This window comes from Melospiza melodia, chromosome 3, assembly GCF_035770615.1.
Source record: "Melospiza melodia melodia isolate bMelMel2 chromosome 3, bMelMel2.pri, whole genome shotgun sequence".
Lineage (NCBI taxonomy): Eukaryota > Metazoa > Chordata > Aves > Passeriformes > Passerellidae > Melospiza > Melospiza melodia.
The window spans coordinates 28,669,573-28,686,729 of NC_086196.1; the positions used below are offsets into that span (position 1 = coordinate 28,669,573).

Below are 17,157 nucleotides of genomic sequence, written 5' to 3' on the forward strand. Positions count from 1 at the left end.
TAATGTAAAAATACGTGCATATTTAATATGATCTAAGTTGTTATCCTAGCTAAACATCTCAGTACTCCAAAATTAAAACTATTTACAGCTTTTCCACTTTTTCATCTCCTGGAGAATAACAGTGATGGGGTTTATTTGAATCTGTGTCTCTTGAAGATTTTCCTAGTAGGAAAAATCTGATTTTCAAAATGAAATACAATAATGATTAGCATAGATTCATCAATGCACTACATTGAAGTGATTTATTCAGATCTGTGAGCCTTCACAGTTGGAAAAATCAAATTTCAAGAGTCACATCTAACAGTAAATTGGCATAGATTCATCAATGTTGATGGGAGAACAGTAACATAAACCATTACTAAAGTGACTCTAGTTGTGCTTGTGGGAAGAAGAGACAGGTCTCCATCACTGAAGACTGATACCTCTTATAATTACAGACAGCATGGGAAAAAGAGAGTGCTTAATCTACAAAAATTTCTTTACTTTGGCTGGAACAGATTTTAAAGAGCTGGACTATATTTGAGCTTGAGTTATTATACTCCATATAAAAGGTCACAGGTTAAAATGTAAGGGCCTATTTCAGCCCTAAATTCCAGGGATTTACAAATGTGTGCTGAAGGGTTTGCTAAGGTCTCTGCAAGGGCACATCCATAGGAGTCCAGGCGCCGTGCTGCTTCCACACTCACAGACATTTCTTCTCACCAGTTGTCTGCTTTTTTTGCAATGACTGTCAAAGTGCTGGTAGCTAGCTAGGGTGTAGCTCCACTAAGTGGATTTTTCAAGTGATACCTGTTTGAGCCGTCAACAGGTAATAAGTCAGACACAGTGTGAAAATCATTCATGGCTGGCATCTCAGAAAATAGCACCTCTGTCGTGTATTTCTGGATTTAATTATTGTTTGCTATCTTTTAAAAACAACCTTTAAAGTGTGTAAAATGATTGGAAAAGGTCTTCGTTTGATCTCATTAAAAGTATCAAACAATTTAATTTGAATAATTTTCAGTCATGTAAAAGTTTTGGTTAAGACATTTATATGACCAAAATAAAAGAAGGGTCTGATCTAAATGTTTATACCAGAACTTCCTTAAACTGAGAGTTCCATTACAAGCCTAAAGTCCTCAGTTCCATCCTACAACTGAGTTCTTTGCATATTAGCTGATGACATTATTTATACAGTATACCAGTATTAGAGAAAAAGTGTTAGAGAATGACTTTAACACTCTAACATATATATTTATCTGAATAAAAGCAGAAAATTACATATTTTTGGGAGAAAAAGAATGACAATGATTGCATGTGATAAAAGACCCCTTCATAGCAGAGGTCTCAATATGAAGGGTGATAGCTGTCAAATGGGATCATACCCAAACTTGTTAGCTGCTCTATTTCTGTGATATTTATTTTTAGGGAATTTATCAACTATGTTGCAGAAATCCTTTTCACTGTAGTATGCCAATCACTCCTGTCCATGACACAGCTGCCCACAAACAGATAAATCTGTAAAATATCCCCATTAATATGTGAATTTTTCTCCCATACCTGGATTAATTCTGAAGTATTCTTGCCCTTGATTTCATTAACTTGTCATTTTCACTAATTGAAATCCACTGAAACTGTAGGACATCAACAAAATTCCTATCAGCTGAAAATGCTAAACTATTTTCTCCTTTAGATCATTAACTTTTGGGCAAATTAGAGTCATGCTGCTGACTATATTTTCTGGAAGCTGAAGTACCCAGATGTTTCATTTTCATGACATTTAGCATTTAATAAACCCACTGTTACTGGTACTAATTTTTAAAACGCCTTTTCAGCTTTTGTTTTGAAAATAAATACATGACAAAATGCTTTGGTACTTTAATTTTCTCTTCTAGTCTTTGGGGAAGATTCCAAAATAATTAGCTAAATGATCAATCAGTTGAAAAAAAAGTGAATTTCGAGCTGGATCCAAATGTCCCTATAATCTATAGGAATCTATTAACTGCTATTACATCTGCCCAGAGATGATAAATCACTTGGCAAGGCATTAATAGGAAAAAACTCTCTTGACAATAAACTAAAAAGTGGGATGATTTGTGTGATTTAAACAGTAAGGGGTTTAAAATCTTAGAAAATGGGTATTTTAGTTTTTACCTTTGACATTGTTTACATTTTTGTGAATTTAAAAGAACTCTTAATGCTCTTTGACTCATCACTCCAGCTCCTTGTTCTAGTTTACTAATTTTAAGAGAACATGTCATCATTTCAGTTGAAATGTAGGTATGCTAGTATATCTATGTAATCACGTCTATGTGTAAGACAGCAGAACACTGTATTGACTTTCACACTCAAAAAAAGCCATCAAGCAGTAGTGATTTATTCAGATTTTTTCAAGGCAGACTTATACATATTCACATCAAAGCAAAGGAGGCTCAGCTGTTTTGGAGAAGGCTGGCTGTATGACTTTGACAGGAAGAGGCAGATTAGAGAGGGGCAGGGAAGGTTCTCAACAAGTTGTCTTCATCAAGTTGCCTTTTCTTCACTGAAATGCTTCTTCTAAGCCCTAATTTAACAACATGGTACTCAGGACTTCTCCTTTTCATTGTTTCTTTTCTGAAGGAAAAGAAACTCCACAGGAGCTGGGTAGCACAATAAATGTGTATTTATATCTTTGTCATTCAGCTGGAAAGTATGCCTGGAGTATTAATTGGTAGCAGCTTTATTTTCCCATTTCTTTGGCAGGTTCAAAACCAAGAAGACCTCCATTTTGTAGTACCTCTCTTTAGAATTAAAAAAGCAGGTGAATTAAATGCTTCTGTTACTCTTTACCATAATTAAAATTTTTCACTTTGGTGATTCAGTATCAAAAAAGATTGCTTTTTCTTCTAACTGGAGCTTAATGTGGAATTAATTGGAAAACAAATTAATTTCTGAGCAAAATTTAGCACAAAAAATGAAAAAAAATTAGAATTATGAAAGCAAATATCACACTGAACAGGAAGAAACTTCTTATTACCTCTGCTACTGCCCAAATACAGCCATTTCCAGATTCAGCCACCAGCCATACTATCTAATACAATTTTGTTGGTGACTGGGACAAACCCCAAAGGCTTAAGACATGGGCATGCTTATTACCATTCAGCATTCTGAAAGAAAATTAATAGAACATTTCAGGTAAAATCAAATCTGAAGTTTACCTGTTGGCAGAGTATCTTTTAGAACTGCAGAATGATAAAATGGTTAGGGTTGGAAGGGACCTTAAAGATAATCTAGTTCCAACCCTCCTTCCATGGGCAGGGACACCTTCCACTAGACCAGGTATCTCAAAGTCCTGCCCAGCCTGGCCTTGAACACCTCCAGGGATGGAGAGTCCACAACCTCTCTGGGCAGCCTGTTCCAGAGCCTCACCACCCTCACGGTAAAAACTTTCTCTCTAATATCTAAACTAAACCCAACCTCCTTCAGCTTAAAGCCATTCTCTCTGTCACTACATGCTGTTGTGACAAGCCCTTCTTTAGCTCTCTTGCAGGCTCCCTGTAGGTACTGGAAGACTGTTATTAGGTATCCTCGAAGCCTTCTCTGCTCCAGGCTGAACTGCCCCATCTCTCTCTGCCTGTCTTCATAGGAGATGTGCTCCAGCCCTGGGCTCAACTTCATGACTCCCTCCTGGACTTGCTCCAACATGTCTACATCTTTCTTGTGCTCGGGTTCCCAGTCCTGAACACAGTACTCCAGCTGAGGTCTCACTAGAGCAGAGTACAGGGAGAGAATCACCTCCTTCGATGTGCTGGCCACGCTGCTTTTGATGCAGCCCAGGATGCAGACAGCTTTTTTCACTTCTAGCACACACTGCTGAGTCATGTCAAGATTTTCATGTACTGGCAGCCCTAGGTCTGTCTCCCCAGCCCTAGTCTCTTTCCATTCTCTGCCCAGCCTAAAGCTGTTTTTGGGACTGCGCCAAACCAGGTGCAGGACCTCACACTTGGCATTGTTGAACTTCATCAGGATGACCTGGGCCCACCTCTCAAACCTGACAAGGTCCCTCTGGGTGTTATTCCTTCCCTCCAGCGTGTTGACCGCATCGCACACCTGGGTGTCATCAGTGTCATCAGTGAACTCACTGAGGGTGCACTGAAACCCACTTTCCATGTCAGCAATAAAGATGTTAAAAAGCACCAGTCCAAACACTGACCCCTGGGGAACACCCCTTGGCACTGCTTTCCATTTGGACATTGCACCACTGACTTCAGCACTTTGAGCATGATCATCCAGCCAATTCTTTATCCACCCGGTGGCCCACTCATCAGATCCACGTCTCTCCATTTTAGAGACATAGATGTCATGTGGGACAGTGCCCTTGTTCAAGTCCAGGGAGATGATGCCTGTTGCCCTTCCCTCATCCACCACTGCTGTAACCCTATCATAGGAGGCCAAGAAATTTGTCAGGCATGATTCAACTTTAGTCATGCCATATTGGCTGTCACCAGTCATCTCATTATTTTCCTTGTGCCTTAGCAGAGTTTCCAAGAGGAGCTTCTCCATGATCTTGCCAGACACTGGGGGGAGACTGACTGACCTGTCGTTCTCTGGTTCTTCCTTAACTCCCTTTTTAAAAATGGGCATTATGTTTCCCTTTTTCAAGTCAGTGGGAGCTCCACCAGATTGCCATGACTTCTCAAATATGTTGGATAGTGGCATAGCCGCTTCCTCAGCCAGTTCTTTCAGTACCCATGGTAGTATCTTGTCAGGTCCCATGGACTTGTACACCTTCAGGTTCCTTAAACGGGTTTGAACTCGGTCTTTTCCTGCAATGGGTGGAGAAGAAAAATGGAACAACTTAGTTTATTCTTAATATAGAGCAAGAATCAAGCCAAAGGGAACACAAGGGCCACAATTTGAGCAAGAACATATTTTTCCCTTTGAGAATAAGCAATTCAGCCAAAGAAAAAGGCTCAAAGTTGTAAAAAGATTTTATCTAGTGAGTATTGGTAAAAGATCTATGTGATAAAAGCGGAATCTGGAAAGTGCAATTTTTACAGTACTTTTCCCAAAGGAAGCATTACTGAATGAATGGCTAGGTTTTTGGACCAGGCAAAATAAAATGTATTCTAAAATTTTTACTAATATCTATCATAATAAAAGACAAAACTGAAAACTGAAGAAAACTCTGCTTCAGTATAAGTATTTACAACAATAACTAACCCAGTCCTTGAGATGTGAGGACTTCAGAACAAATGGTTGTGTGGAGTATGTATCACAAATGACATGTGTACACAAAAATCCATAAACCAAGAGAAAGCCCAAAAAATGTTATGTTATTTCATTGTTTAATCAAATGACTAAGAATTCAGCATTGGGAAGTATACTCTGTTTTGCTTATAGGTGAATAATATGACTCCTTATGTACTTGGCTAATTGGGAATTTCTGGAGAACTTCATTCAGGATAAAGGGATAGTATACAAGCTAGAGATCTAGTGACCTTTCAGGTGTATAAATAATAAATGTTTCATATTTTCAATTTCCTTTGTATTTCTTCTTTCTGGAGAACTAAAAGGTGGCAGAAATATCCTTTAAGATGAATATTTAGCAAATACTACTTTTATATGTGGTTCCTGCCTAGAAACCCTCATAAAGCATTTTTAATTTCCTTTTATTTTGTCAATTACCAGCCCCTCGCATCTGCAATTTTGACACTACTATTCATGTAATACTTTCAAATTTTTTATTGGCTTCCAAATCTTCAATCTGTGGAAAGAAGTGCTACCAATGGCATGTAACTGAGGGAAGTCAGATGCTGACTGTCTTAAGTTCAAAGCAGCTTAAATGACCAGAGTTCTTCCTAAGGGGCTAAGTCTCTCATTTCTTACTATACTGGGAGGTGGAAGAAAAGTTTTAAGATAGGAAAGGGAAAAGTGCTTCAGCTGCTCTCCTGAGTCACTGTGTCTTAGCAGATAAAGGTATCTCTCTAAAACTGTGCTTACTGAACTTCTATTATGTTGTCCTAGAGTTTTTATCATGGAGAATTTGGCATCTAAACAAGACTACAATAAGCAGTCAGTTGTTGTGTATAAAAAAATCTAGCTGTGAAGTTCTAGAGTTGGGGATTGGTGGGATAAATTTTTGTGGCAATGTACAATTCACATATATTCTGTCTTGTGTTCTAAATGGTGACCCCAAGCGTGGGAAAAATAGCATTTTGTTGATTTTTAGTAGAACATGTATAGGATCTGTGTAACAACCAGCTGTGGTGGGTCAGCCTTGGTTAACAGCCAAATCTCCACCCAGCTGCTCACTCCTGCCCTCGGGAAGAGAAAATAGGAAGAACAAGAATGAGAAAGCCCATGGGTCAAGCTAAGGACTGGCAGATTGTTTACTAATTACTGTTGTGAACAAAGAAGATTCAGGGAAAATAAGCGCATGAAAATGTATGGTTTCATGATTTGGATAGTGGGAAACTGAAAGGCAAACATTAAATTAACATCTTTCCTCCCTTTCTCAAGCCTAAAGTCACTCCTTCACACCAGTAATGGCTGGCCCATGGTGGTTCCCCTTCACTGTTTTGTCCTTCTCAGGTTCTCAGCCTGCTCTGGCATGGATGTTTCACAGACTGTAGAGGATCTCTGCCCTGGTGTGGAGCAGCTCCTCTTCCTCCTCATCTTCTGGTCTTGGTGCTCCACCTTCTGCTTCTCACTCTTTTTGTTCCTCCCCTCTTTCTCTGTGGCATTTCCAAACCTTCCTTACAAATGCTTTCCCTGGGGCATCACCATCATGGCAGCAGGGCTTAGCTGTGCCCTGAGCTGGGTGTCTTGGAGCCATCTGGAACGGGCTGTGTTCCAGATGGCTCCAAGGTTCCAGGGCTGTGTTCCAGGGCTGCTCCTCACAGAGGTCACCCTGCAGCCCCCACCTGCACCTGGGCACCTGCAGTGCTGTGCTCCAGCACAGATAATCACTAAAGAAGACCTAAGTCTTCTTACCCAGACTTTCTGAGCATCCCCTCTCTCACTGGTGCAATAGAAATGACCCACTGAGAAAAGCTCTGTTTTGCTGGAAGTTTTTTAAATGGACAAAACTGGACTCCAGCTGTGACACAGGTAGAGGTGTGAAACTGAACAGGGACTGAGGGCTGTGGTGGGGTCTGGGGACTGCACCAGCAAGAGTGAACGGCTCTGGGTCAGGCAGCAGTGATCTGTGACCAAAACTTATCTCACTGGTCTTGCTGGAAATTCACCACTCCTGTAGACTTCATCAGGATTTTAGCACCTCAGAGAGAATTGTGCAGGCAAACTGCTGAGTGACACACTTCACGTGGGATGGCTCACCAAACTCTGTGGGGCAAAGGACTCCTGAGCCCCAGTGCAGAGCTGAGCAACTGCAGCTGTATCACCTCCAGGCTGTAGTCTGTTTCCCACACCAGATCATCTGCCTTAACCATTGCTATATAGGCAAGCCATAGTTCCTGTGGGGTGTGGGAATTGGGGATCTCACCATTTTTTGAGCTCTCAGTTTCTTGGTGGCCATTTTCCTAGTTGTCTGAACTATAAACTTGTCATTGGAGATCACAGCTTTGTCTGTACTGGTTGTACAGTTGTATTATACATAAATAAGTACTTTGATGAGCATAAATTATTTGGTCTAGATGAAGTCCAACCTTGAATGACTGCAGCAACCATTTAGCTTTCTATATGTCAGAGCAAAATCAATAAAGTGTGTAAAATGATGGCTAAGTATTGCTAAAAGCCCATTAGGAGTAAATACAACGCTGGATTAGTAAATTTCCCAGCCTAATTACATCTTTATAATAGAAGGTTTCTAAAGCTTGCATATGCAAACCCTTGTCCTGCACTTTTGAATTCACAGAACAACATATCACAGCCGCTGAAGCAGGGTTTATATTTTTTATTTTCCAAAATGTATAACAAACAGCATAAGTTTGTGCAATATTTCAGGCTAATTTGAGTAAAACCATGCAAACCAGGAAATTTTTTAAAGTTTCCAGGTGAATTTAAGGAGAAGAACGCTTGCCCCTCTGAGAGAGGACCTGTTTTTTTCTGTTTTTCTAGACAGTGACATAGATGAGGAAACAAAATTAAATTACTGATTTTACATCACTTATGCAATAATATTTACTGTTTATATTTCCAAAGCTTTCAGATATCTAACACTGAAACATTCCTAATTGAAACATTATGGAAATGAGATGCAGAACAAATTCTTGTTATCTCCCATCTCAGATGGGAAGGAAGGATTAAGGCTAACTATAATGACTATAATGAAAAAAAAATTCCAAAAGACTATGACAAAAATAAAGGCTTATAGTATACATTTTTTGTCCTGATTATTTGCATTAGATAAAATCTTGAATTAAATGATTTTTCAGAAAGTTAAAATCTCATTTTTAAGACAGCTTTCACAGTAAAAACCTAGGGCAATAACATCCATCATAATATACACAAAATCACAGATTGGGAAGTAAGAAGTTGCTGGAAATATAAAAAGAGATACCAAAAGAAAATTGAAGATCATAATTCTACCATCTGTTGGCAGTGCTCTCTCCAGACCAGATGTCTCAGGGTCTGTGGGGACATTCACCATGAACACTCATGTCTATGGTGTGATTCTGCATGGGAATAGCTAATTCCAGAGCAGGACCTGCTCCTTCCTCTTTCCGGTCACCACTGCTTAAACTGCTTGTTGCAATCACAGTTTTTGCAGCACATGACCTGTGCAATATCAGAGCACATTAAGACCAAGGATCCAGTTCATGTAAGGCCATGACCAGTAATCAGAAAATACCAAATGGACCCAGCAGTGTAACAGCAAAGCTTTCTGAATTGTAGTACTCTGTCAAAGAATCAGCTGTCCAAAACTCACATGAGTCAATAAAGTAAGATGGATGGGCAGGGAGAGTGTAAGAGGGAGGAGGCCAATGCTATCTCGGTCTATACTAAAAATAAAAAAAGTGATATACAGTTTTTGGTGTGTTCAGACTCAACAAGTAGTGGGTTTGCACAAAGAGGATCATGTTGCTTCAGCAGGCAACTACATAACTAAGGTCACTGCTGTATATTTCCCAGATTAAATGCAAAAAAATATAGTAATGAAATGCAAACAAATAGCAGCTTGCAAAAAGGCATTATTTACATTGCCAGACATAGACTGGTGAGATGCCAATTTTCATTCATGTGCCGTTAAATAGATCAAATGCCATCTTGTCTCCTTTTTAGGGCAACAAATTCTTCACTTCTTCATAAATGCACAAAAGAAGGTTGAGGACAAGCACATCTACTTTCAGTTCTACTGTAAGCCACTTACAGTAGTGTGCTGTGAGGAAGTTCTTTCATTTAATCCAGTAAAATGAGATACCTGGATTATTCAATGTGTTTAAGTTTCATTTTTTTTCTGATTCTTTGTTTGGGTTTGGTTTTGGTTTTGTTCACTGATCTGAGACAGCATCAAAATCACATAATTACTGCAAATTTGGGTTGCTTTAGTTTCATGAATGTCATCTCACATCCTAGCTTTTCATCTGGCTTAAGCTAATAGCAACTTGTTGGCTGTTGTATTGTCTCCATTTACGTGGCTTTTGCTGCAAAACAATCTGATTTAGCCACGGAAGAAAAGTGGAAACACTATAATTACTTCATTTATTTCTCCAAACCTCCATGTCGGTAAAGCAGTGTTTTTCCTAACCTTTGCCATCTGGTTTCACTTTCTCTTCTCACTTAGGGCCTTAGGAAGAGAAGAGCTTGTATTTCACCAACAGGCAGGGCAAACAGTCCATTTAAGTTTCAGATTAAATAGAAATATTCATCATTAACATGACTTGTGGAGTCAACTTACTGATAGTGTATTGAGCTGCTCCGAATAAGAGTGAGCTTCAGGCTACACTGGTCAATGAGACATAAAAATAGCACCAGTCACAGAGCACATTTTCATGACTTAGTGAGGCATTTTCCTGTCAGCAATTTGATTGAACATTAAGAAGAAATGGTTTAGGATTGCAGCTAGTCTTGCAATCTTGCTGATATAAGAGCTACGTTCAACCTTTCACTCCTTAGATAAGATTAAATGGAAAACAGACTCACTTCAATGCTGAGCATGTAGGTAAAGAAAAACAAGAGCGAAAGAGGCATGAAAACACACGCACATGCTCACACACACAGTCACATCAATGCCTTGTTAGCATTGCAGCCTTTCCATGAGAAACTGGGCACTTTTACATTTCTATCTTTGTTAAACACCGTTCATTACTGCTTGTTCTGCCGCTGCCCCATGGAAACAGTTCCAGGTACATGCGTGCAAGTGGATCGCGTTCCTGCAATGACAAGTACCACTGTAGCTACTGTGGACCTCAGCAGAAAAGATAAAGTGCAAAATGTCAGTGATCACAGGACTCAGTCTCTCTACTGCCCCGGTTTCCTTGTCTTTCTCTTGGAAGTCTTTGAGTGAGTCTTTTCTTCCTTGTTTGAAGGGGAATTAATTGGAAATTGCAGCCCAAATCCATTAGGTCCATTTAGGAAGACACATTGAAAGTAGCGGACAGGAGCTAGGAAAACAAGGAAGAGATGATTAATGTTTCTGGTTTCCAAACTGGGGCCATGAGTCTATTCCATGTTCTTTCGAAAACATCTGCATGATTTCACTCCCACTAAGTCAGTTATAACATCACAAATCTCTAGTGTGATCACAAGCCAGGTTTCACATATCAACAAGATTTTAACTAAAAATCTCAATGAGACATCTTGTAGCACAAGATGAGAAATCATGGACAATTTCACATTTCAATACATAATTTTTCTCAGAGTTATACTACTCCTTTTCCCAGAATACTTGTATTTTGGGATAGCTGAGTGTAAGGCCCTAAAACTCACACATATATTCTCTGGTTTTTATATTTCGCAGTGACTTTCAGATACATTGAAGAGTTCCAGAAAGACTCATATTTAATTCATATCTAAATAATTTCTATTTTATTAGACTTCAGGTGAATTATCTTTTATTGTGAATAAAGGGATCACAAATGACTGTACCTATTTTCTGTCCTTTCACAGCAAAGATTTTTTCTCCCTTTTAATTTTTGAGTACTATGTATGTGTTCATACTTTCCATCACGTTTTAAAAGCTCTCAAGAGCACAGATGGAATTGATATAATTTGCTTGAAAAGCTGAGTTTTGCACTGTGAGATTTACATTGGCAAGATTTTAAAAGACAGGTATTAATCAATTAGGTGTTTGGGAAAATGGCTGGAGGAATGTTGGCATCGGAAACAAGTCAGCTTTTATTCAGATGATTTTCTGATGACTTTTTCTTTCTCCTGCTGTTCATCCCATTTAAAAAAAATAAAAATAAATTGTTCCTTGTGACAATTCTAAACTGAGATGGACTCTATGGCTCCCTGCATTATAAACTGAAGTGCAGGCTTTATTTGTTGACTTCCAAGTCCCATTAAATGGTGGAAAACAGAGAAGTGTGTCAGAAATGCTGGTATATTCCACTCAGTGGAATTATCCTCTGTGGTTTTCTTGCCTGACTCATGCAAAGGTTAAGTCTTTTTTGTCTGAAAACCCACTTTAAAATAAAATTGGAAATTAGATCCTTAGTAAAAAAAAGTAAGTCCTAATGACTTACTTTTTTTTACTAAGTCTTAGAATGTATTTTTCCCCCCAAATTCTCAGTGTTTCTGTTTCTCCGTGAGATGGATCTCAGCTTTTTTTAGAAAACAGAGATAAAGCAACTCCCCTGATTAGAGTTCACAGCCCAAATGTATCGGACCAAGGTTCTCCTGTGAGGCTTGACAAGCCACAGACTGGGTGAGTGTGCTAAGTCCTCCACCACTGACCTTTCTATGTACACACTTGGGCAGAACTAGAAAGCTTCTGAGACATAATTTCAACAAATAGACTTACTCCATTCTTGAGCTAAGGCAACTTTTATGAATAAAATTAACTAAAAACAATGTATTGCCACAAAACCCACTATGATTAATATTGATATTGTCCTACCAAAATACTTAGTCAGAGATTTTCCAAGCAGATCTTTTAAAAAAATCCCACAAACACAAAATCCCCTAAAATTTAATCACAATGGATGCAAGATTGACAAAGAGAAATTCCTTAAAGGAAGAAAAATGCCAATTAAAAATTCACCTTTTACTGTTAAAAGGAAACTATTTCTGTGGATTTCTTTTATGGATACAAAAATGAAAATAAGAAAAGTCAATTACAATCTTCTTCATGAAGAAGGTAAGTAGGGCGCCATGCACTTTCTAGCCCAAATAAATACAAATAAATATTTTGTGGGTAAAAAAGTTATTACCCCCTGTGTTTTACATGCTATCAGAATGCAAAAATGCACCTCTTTTTTCTTCACCTGTATTTGCAAAGTTCTGTAAAAGAGTAACATACACAGCTATATACTTGCAAGCATTTTTAACATGGTTAGGTTATTTATGTATTGCAATTATAGCATGCCTGACACCACAGTGTTTTCCAGAAGTGTTACTTGATAATTATTCTAAAACCACTAGTAGAAATAACTGCTGCAATCTTTCATTTGAAAACCTCATGTGCAATCTCTTGCCACTACATTCGTGAAGACGAAGGGAAAGGGCAAACTTAAGGATTTTTGCAACTCAGCCAGCAGCTACAAAATAATTATGTGGCCCATAATTCTAAATTGGAAAAAAAAAAAAAAGAGATGGAAATGAATTAATTTGAAAAATATTGTCTAGGAATCATGTTTACTTGGAATGTGTAATGCAAATATCACTGTATATTTTTTTATTTGGAATGTTAATGCTTTGTTGAGTTATTTCTATCTGCAATGGTTGTGAAGTGATACCAGAGTTTTTTGGCTGGTATGTACTCATGTTGATTTCAAAATGGTGAAGTGATATTCAAATGTTTATATAGCCTATTACTTACCATCTATCTTTAGAAAACATCAGAAAAATGTTGCATAAAGAGGAACCTCAGGAGAAATAAGGATAGTAGTAATGAATTTTGTTAAATTTTCCCGTTATTTTCATAAGACTAACATAATTAGTTTCCAGTTTGTGAAACTTTCAATGTTGAATTTGGCTGCAGGCTATACATATATATATATTATTTTTTTTTCTGCATAGATCACCAAATACCCTCAAAAGGTATATATAAATAAAACCAAAACTCCCCAAAACCCTCACCAAACAACAGGGTGTTTTGTTTATTTCTCTGCCTGAAGAGTAAAACCAAGATAGGATAAAGAGTGCAAATGGGACAGGAACAAGAACTAGAAAAGGCAGGATATGTAAAACAGGTTTTAAGGTAAGGAGGAAAAAACAGTCATGCTTCTTCCAGGATGTGCTGGTTTTGGCTGGGGTAGGTTTTGTTTCCTCTGTAGTAGGTAGTATAGGACAATGTTTTGGATTCCTTCTGGAAAAAGTGCTGATAATTCAGGAATGGTTTAGTTCCTGCTGAGCAGGATTAACTCAGTCGAGGCCTTCCTGCCTTTCACCCCACCCCAACAGTGCAGGGATAATTCCAGAGGCATAATTCCACAGGGAAATTCCAGATCATATGGCATCCTGCTCAGCAGAAACAGCTGGGGGAGGAAAGAAGGGGAGGGCATTTGGAGTGATGGTATTTGTTTTACCAAGCAATAATCATGCATGATGGAGCTCTATTTTCCTTCAGATGGTTGAATGGAAAGGAGCTTGTCTATGGAAAGGAGTGAATGAGTTCCTTGCTTTGCTTTTCTTTGCTTGAGCATGTGGCTTCTATTAAACTATCTTCATCTCAACCCAAGAGCTTTGGAAAAAACTTTTGTGTTTTTTTTCAGCAATCTACAAATATAAAAAAAGTTTGTATTAATAATTTTTAATTGGATTTCCTTGGAATTAATCCAAAATATTTCATTCTGAAAAGTCCCCATTTTCTTCAAATATTCTTGTGAAAGTTAGACAAACTAAAGGCACAATGTTTAAGGAGTTTATCCTCATACTAAGGCAATGTTTACACGTGTTTTAAAACTTAAACAGATTCACTTGGTAAAAGATTGAACTATTTTGATATGTTGTAGAGTATGTGGATCTAGTGGCTACACTTATAAGAGTATAAGGTTTGATAAGCAAGGTGTTATGCTTCCAAATGTAGGTAGAGAAAGATGTAATTTTCAGGTTTTGGAAATAGTCAAACTATTAAAAAAGTCTTTTTCCCATACTGTCTTTGTAGATTGTGTCCTATTAATTCTCCCAGTGCAAAACTACTCACTTATAAAAGCAAATTTCATCATCATTCCATGATGTAATGGATCTTTTCTATTTTAGCTAATTAAACAATCAGAGCTTAGAAATAGACGTACTGCAAGTTTCCATATTTTGTGGCGAGTATCTCATGTTTCTTTTATTCATGGCCAATGAATTCTATACATTTTAAAAATTGAACTGTTTTCTCTATCATATTCAAACTTTTAGGTAAAACAAAATCAGCTGTCCATATAGTAAATCTATACAGCATGAAACAGTTTCAGTATTACACTTTTTATTATGGCTTCTTTGCAATTTCTGTTTCATGTTACCCTTCTTAGGCTGCTTTATCTAGCAAACCTCAGCTACAAAACATGCAGATAAGAAATTCATTCAGAAAATAATGACATCTTGGCTACTGTGTTGGCAACAGTGCTATGATACAAACCATAGTCAAGAGAGGTATTTGAATTTTGGCATGCAAATAAGAATACAAATACATCCCACACTGCTTTTGCAATTCCCACATTCAATATGAATGCAGAATGTGCCTTTTAAACTGCAGAGGGTTCTCACTTTGAATGTATTGTCTCATTTCTTCAGAGCAAATGTTACCAAAAAGAAAAAAGGAATAACAGTAGGAGAAAAATGTGGTTTAACAGTAGACATATTAAAGAGATATTGTTATCAGCTTAAGCAGGAAGAAAAATAAAAAAGCCTTATATGCGGACTATAGTTTAGGATGTAGTTTATGAGAATTAATATAATTACTTAAATTCCCCTTGTGAGTGCTACTGAGGAAACAAAAATGTCAATACTGGAAAAGTGTCATAATGCTTTTTTAAGACATTAGAACTGGTGCTCTTATATGAGGACATCTGGTACCTAAGATGAATTAATTTCTAAAAGGCTGGAGGAAGGGATATTCAGGAACTTTCTCAAAAGAAAAAATAAAAAAGAGAAAAGAAAAAAGAGAAAAGAAAAAAGAAAAAAGAAAAAAGAAAAAAGAAAAAAGAAAAAAGAAAAAAGAAAAAAGAAAAAAGAAAAAAGAAAAAAGAAAAAAGAAAAAAGAAAAAAGAAAAAAGAAAAAAGAAGCATTCCTTTAAGTAATTTTTGCCAGGACGGAAATCAGTCAGAGAGAGAACAGTCACAATGAGTTCTAGAAAAAAAAGAAACAAACAGAACCCCCTGGATTCAAATAGTATGTGAAGTTGTTTAGGGTTTGTATAGTGGAATTACTAAGTACCTTCCACAGTTACCCAATGAAGTATACAAATGGAGCTTATTTCTGCTCGATCTCTAAATGATATGCATGTCACATAGAGGGCTGGGTTCAAGAGATGTGAGGGCTGAGTTCAAGAAATATTGCAAGCGCACTGTCCTGGTGTTTTCAATTCTTTAGCAGAAAGGAGGAAAGCATCCTATAATAAAATTTAATAATCCTAAAGAGTATAAAGGTGTTTCTGTTTATGTATTACAGTGATTAAATTCTCCTTTCTATAAGGCGATAGCTGTTTTTAATGCAAGTCACCAATTAAATATTCATTAAAAAGAAAACTCTCTTAGGCAATAGCAGTTTGGTTATTAAGGGAAAATTACAGAGAATGTGTGACAATTATTTTCTAGTTTGAATCCAATTTCTTCACTCAGAGGCTGTCCTAATAGAAATAAACAATTCAAAAAACACAAAAATTCAGGCAATCATAGTATTAGAAACTACTATTTGGTAAGTAATTGCAAATAAAAGAAAAATTTTAACAGCTACATTCATTTACTTGTGAGTTCTTCTCAGGAATGCACTTGAAGTGCAAACAAATTTCAGCAATCAAAACTGAACCACACAGAAGCAAAAAATTTTGTTGCAATGACTTGGTAACCAAATATGTTTTTTACTTACTAAAGGGTCAGGAATAGAAGCAAGGAGTTCCCCCTTTCTCCCCTTCTTTTCCTGTCTATTTCAGCCCTGTTATGTCATATTTCGGTAACATTACAGTATGACAAAGTGACCAGACAAAGCACAGGACAGATAGGAAAGGAAAATCATATGGAATCTTTTAAAATACCACAAATTTTTGCCTTCACACTTGTTAAAAAGAAGAATGTAAGTCTCTTTGCTTAGTGGGCCTGTGCAACTTTTAATTACATCTTAGTTTAATCACATTTAATTGCATTTTATTTCTTCAATAGAAAAGCTGAATGCTGAGGGCCTCTGCAGGGGACTAAATACTGTTTTCTTAGGTTCACAACAAACATGGCCCATAGATACCTGCTATTCAACATATTTGGGTCAAAAATAATATTATTTATTTTTCAATAAATTTTTTTCCACTCCTTCCTTATTGATCATGCTATACAGTCATACTACTGTCATTCTCAGAAATTACAATGCTTAATGGGAAGAAGGATGGGAAAAAGAAGAGGAGAAAACATTTATATGTCCATTACAAATAAACAAGAAATATGACTACCACTTTAAGTCAATTCTATATATCTAAAAACATCCTCTTCAAATGACATTTTTCTAGCATTGTATAGAAAATATATAGACAGGAAACAAAAAGCAATTATACCATGAGGATACTTAAATTGCATCTAATTTTGTGTCTTGAATAACAAAAGAAAATGAAGAACATTTGGAAAGTAGCTCCCAAAGCTCCTTTCAAAGTGTCTGTGATGCAATGCAATTAATTGCATATCTTTGCAGAGACTGTCCAAGTTTTCATATCTGTTTTATCAAGGGGTTTGTCAGATAATAAGTTATTTAATGAAAAAGGGTTAAAAATGTTTGAGGAGCAGAATTAAATACTAGCAATAACATTGTTATTATAGCCATGAGAATTCATATTAGGGGACTTCTGCAGAAAGGTCTGGAGAAGGTAAAATAGATTTATTCTATAGGAGTTAATATACCTTTTCTCACAAAAAATGCTCAAAAGTGAGAAAAAAACCACC

At 37.1% G+C, this 17,157-nt stretch overlaps 1 protein-coding gene across 1 annotated transcript in view; it reads right to left on the bottom strand.

Moving 5' to 3' along the window:
- Positions 1–2,340: 2,340 nt before the first annotated feature.
- Positions 2,341–17,157, bottom strand: part of TRDN (triadin) — a 224,527-nt gene continuing 209,710 nt past the window's right edge. The window contains exon 42 of the mRNA XM_063153340.1: positions 2,341–4,784. Coding sequence (XP_063009410.1) covers positions 3,289–4,784 — 1,496 coding nt within the window. The 3' untranslated portion in view covers positions 2,341–3,288. The remainder of the gene's footprint in view (positions 4,785–17,157) is intronic.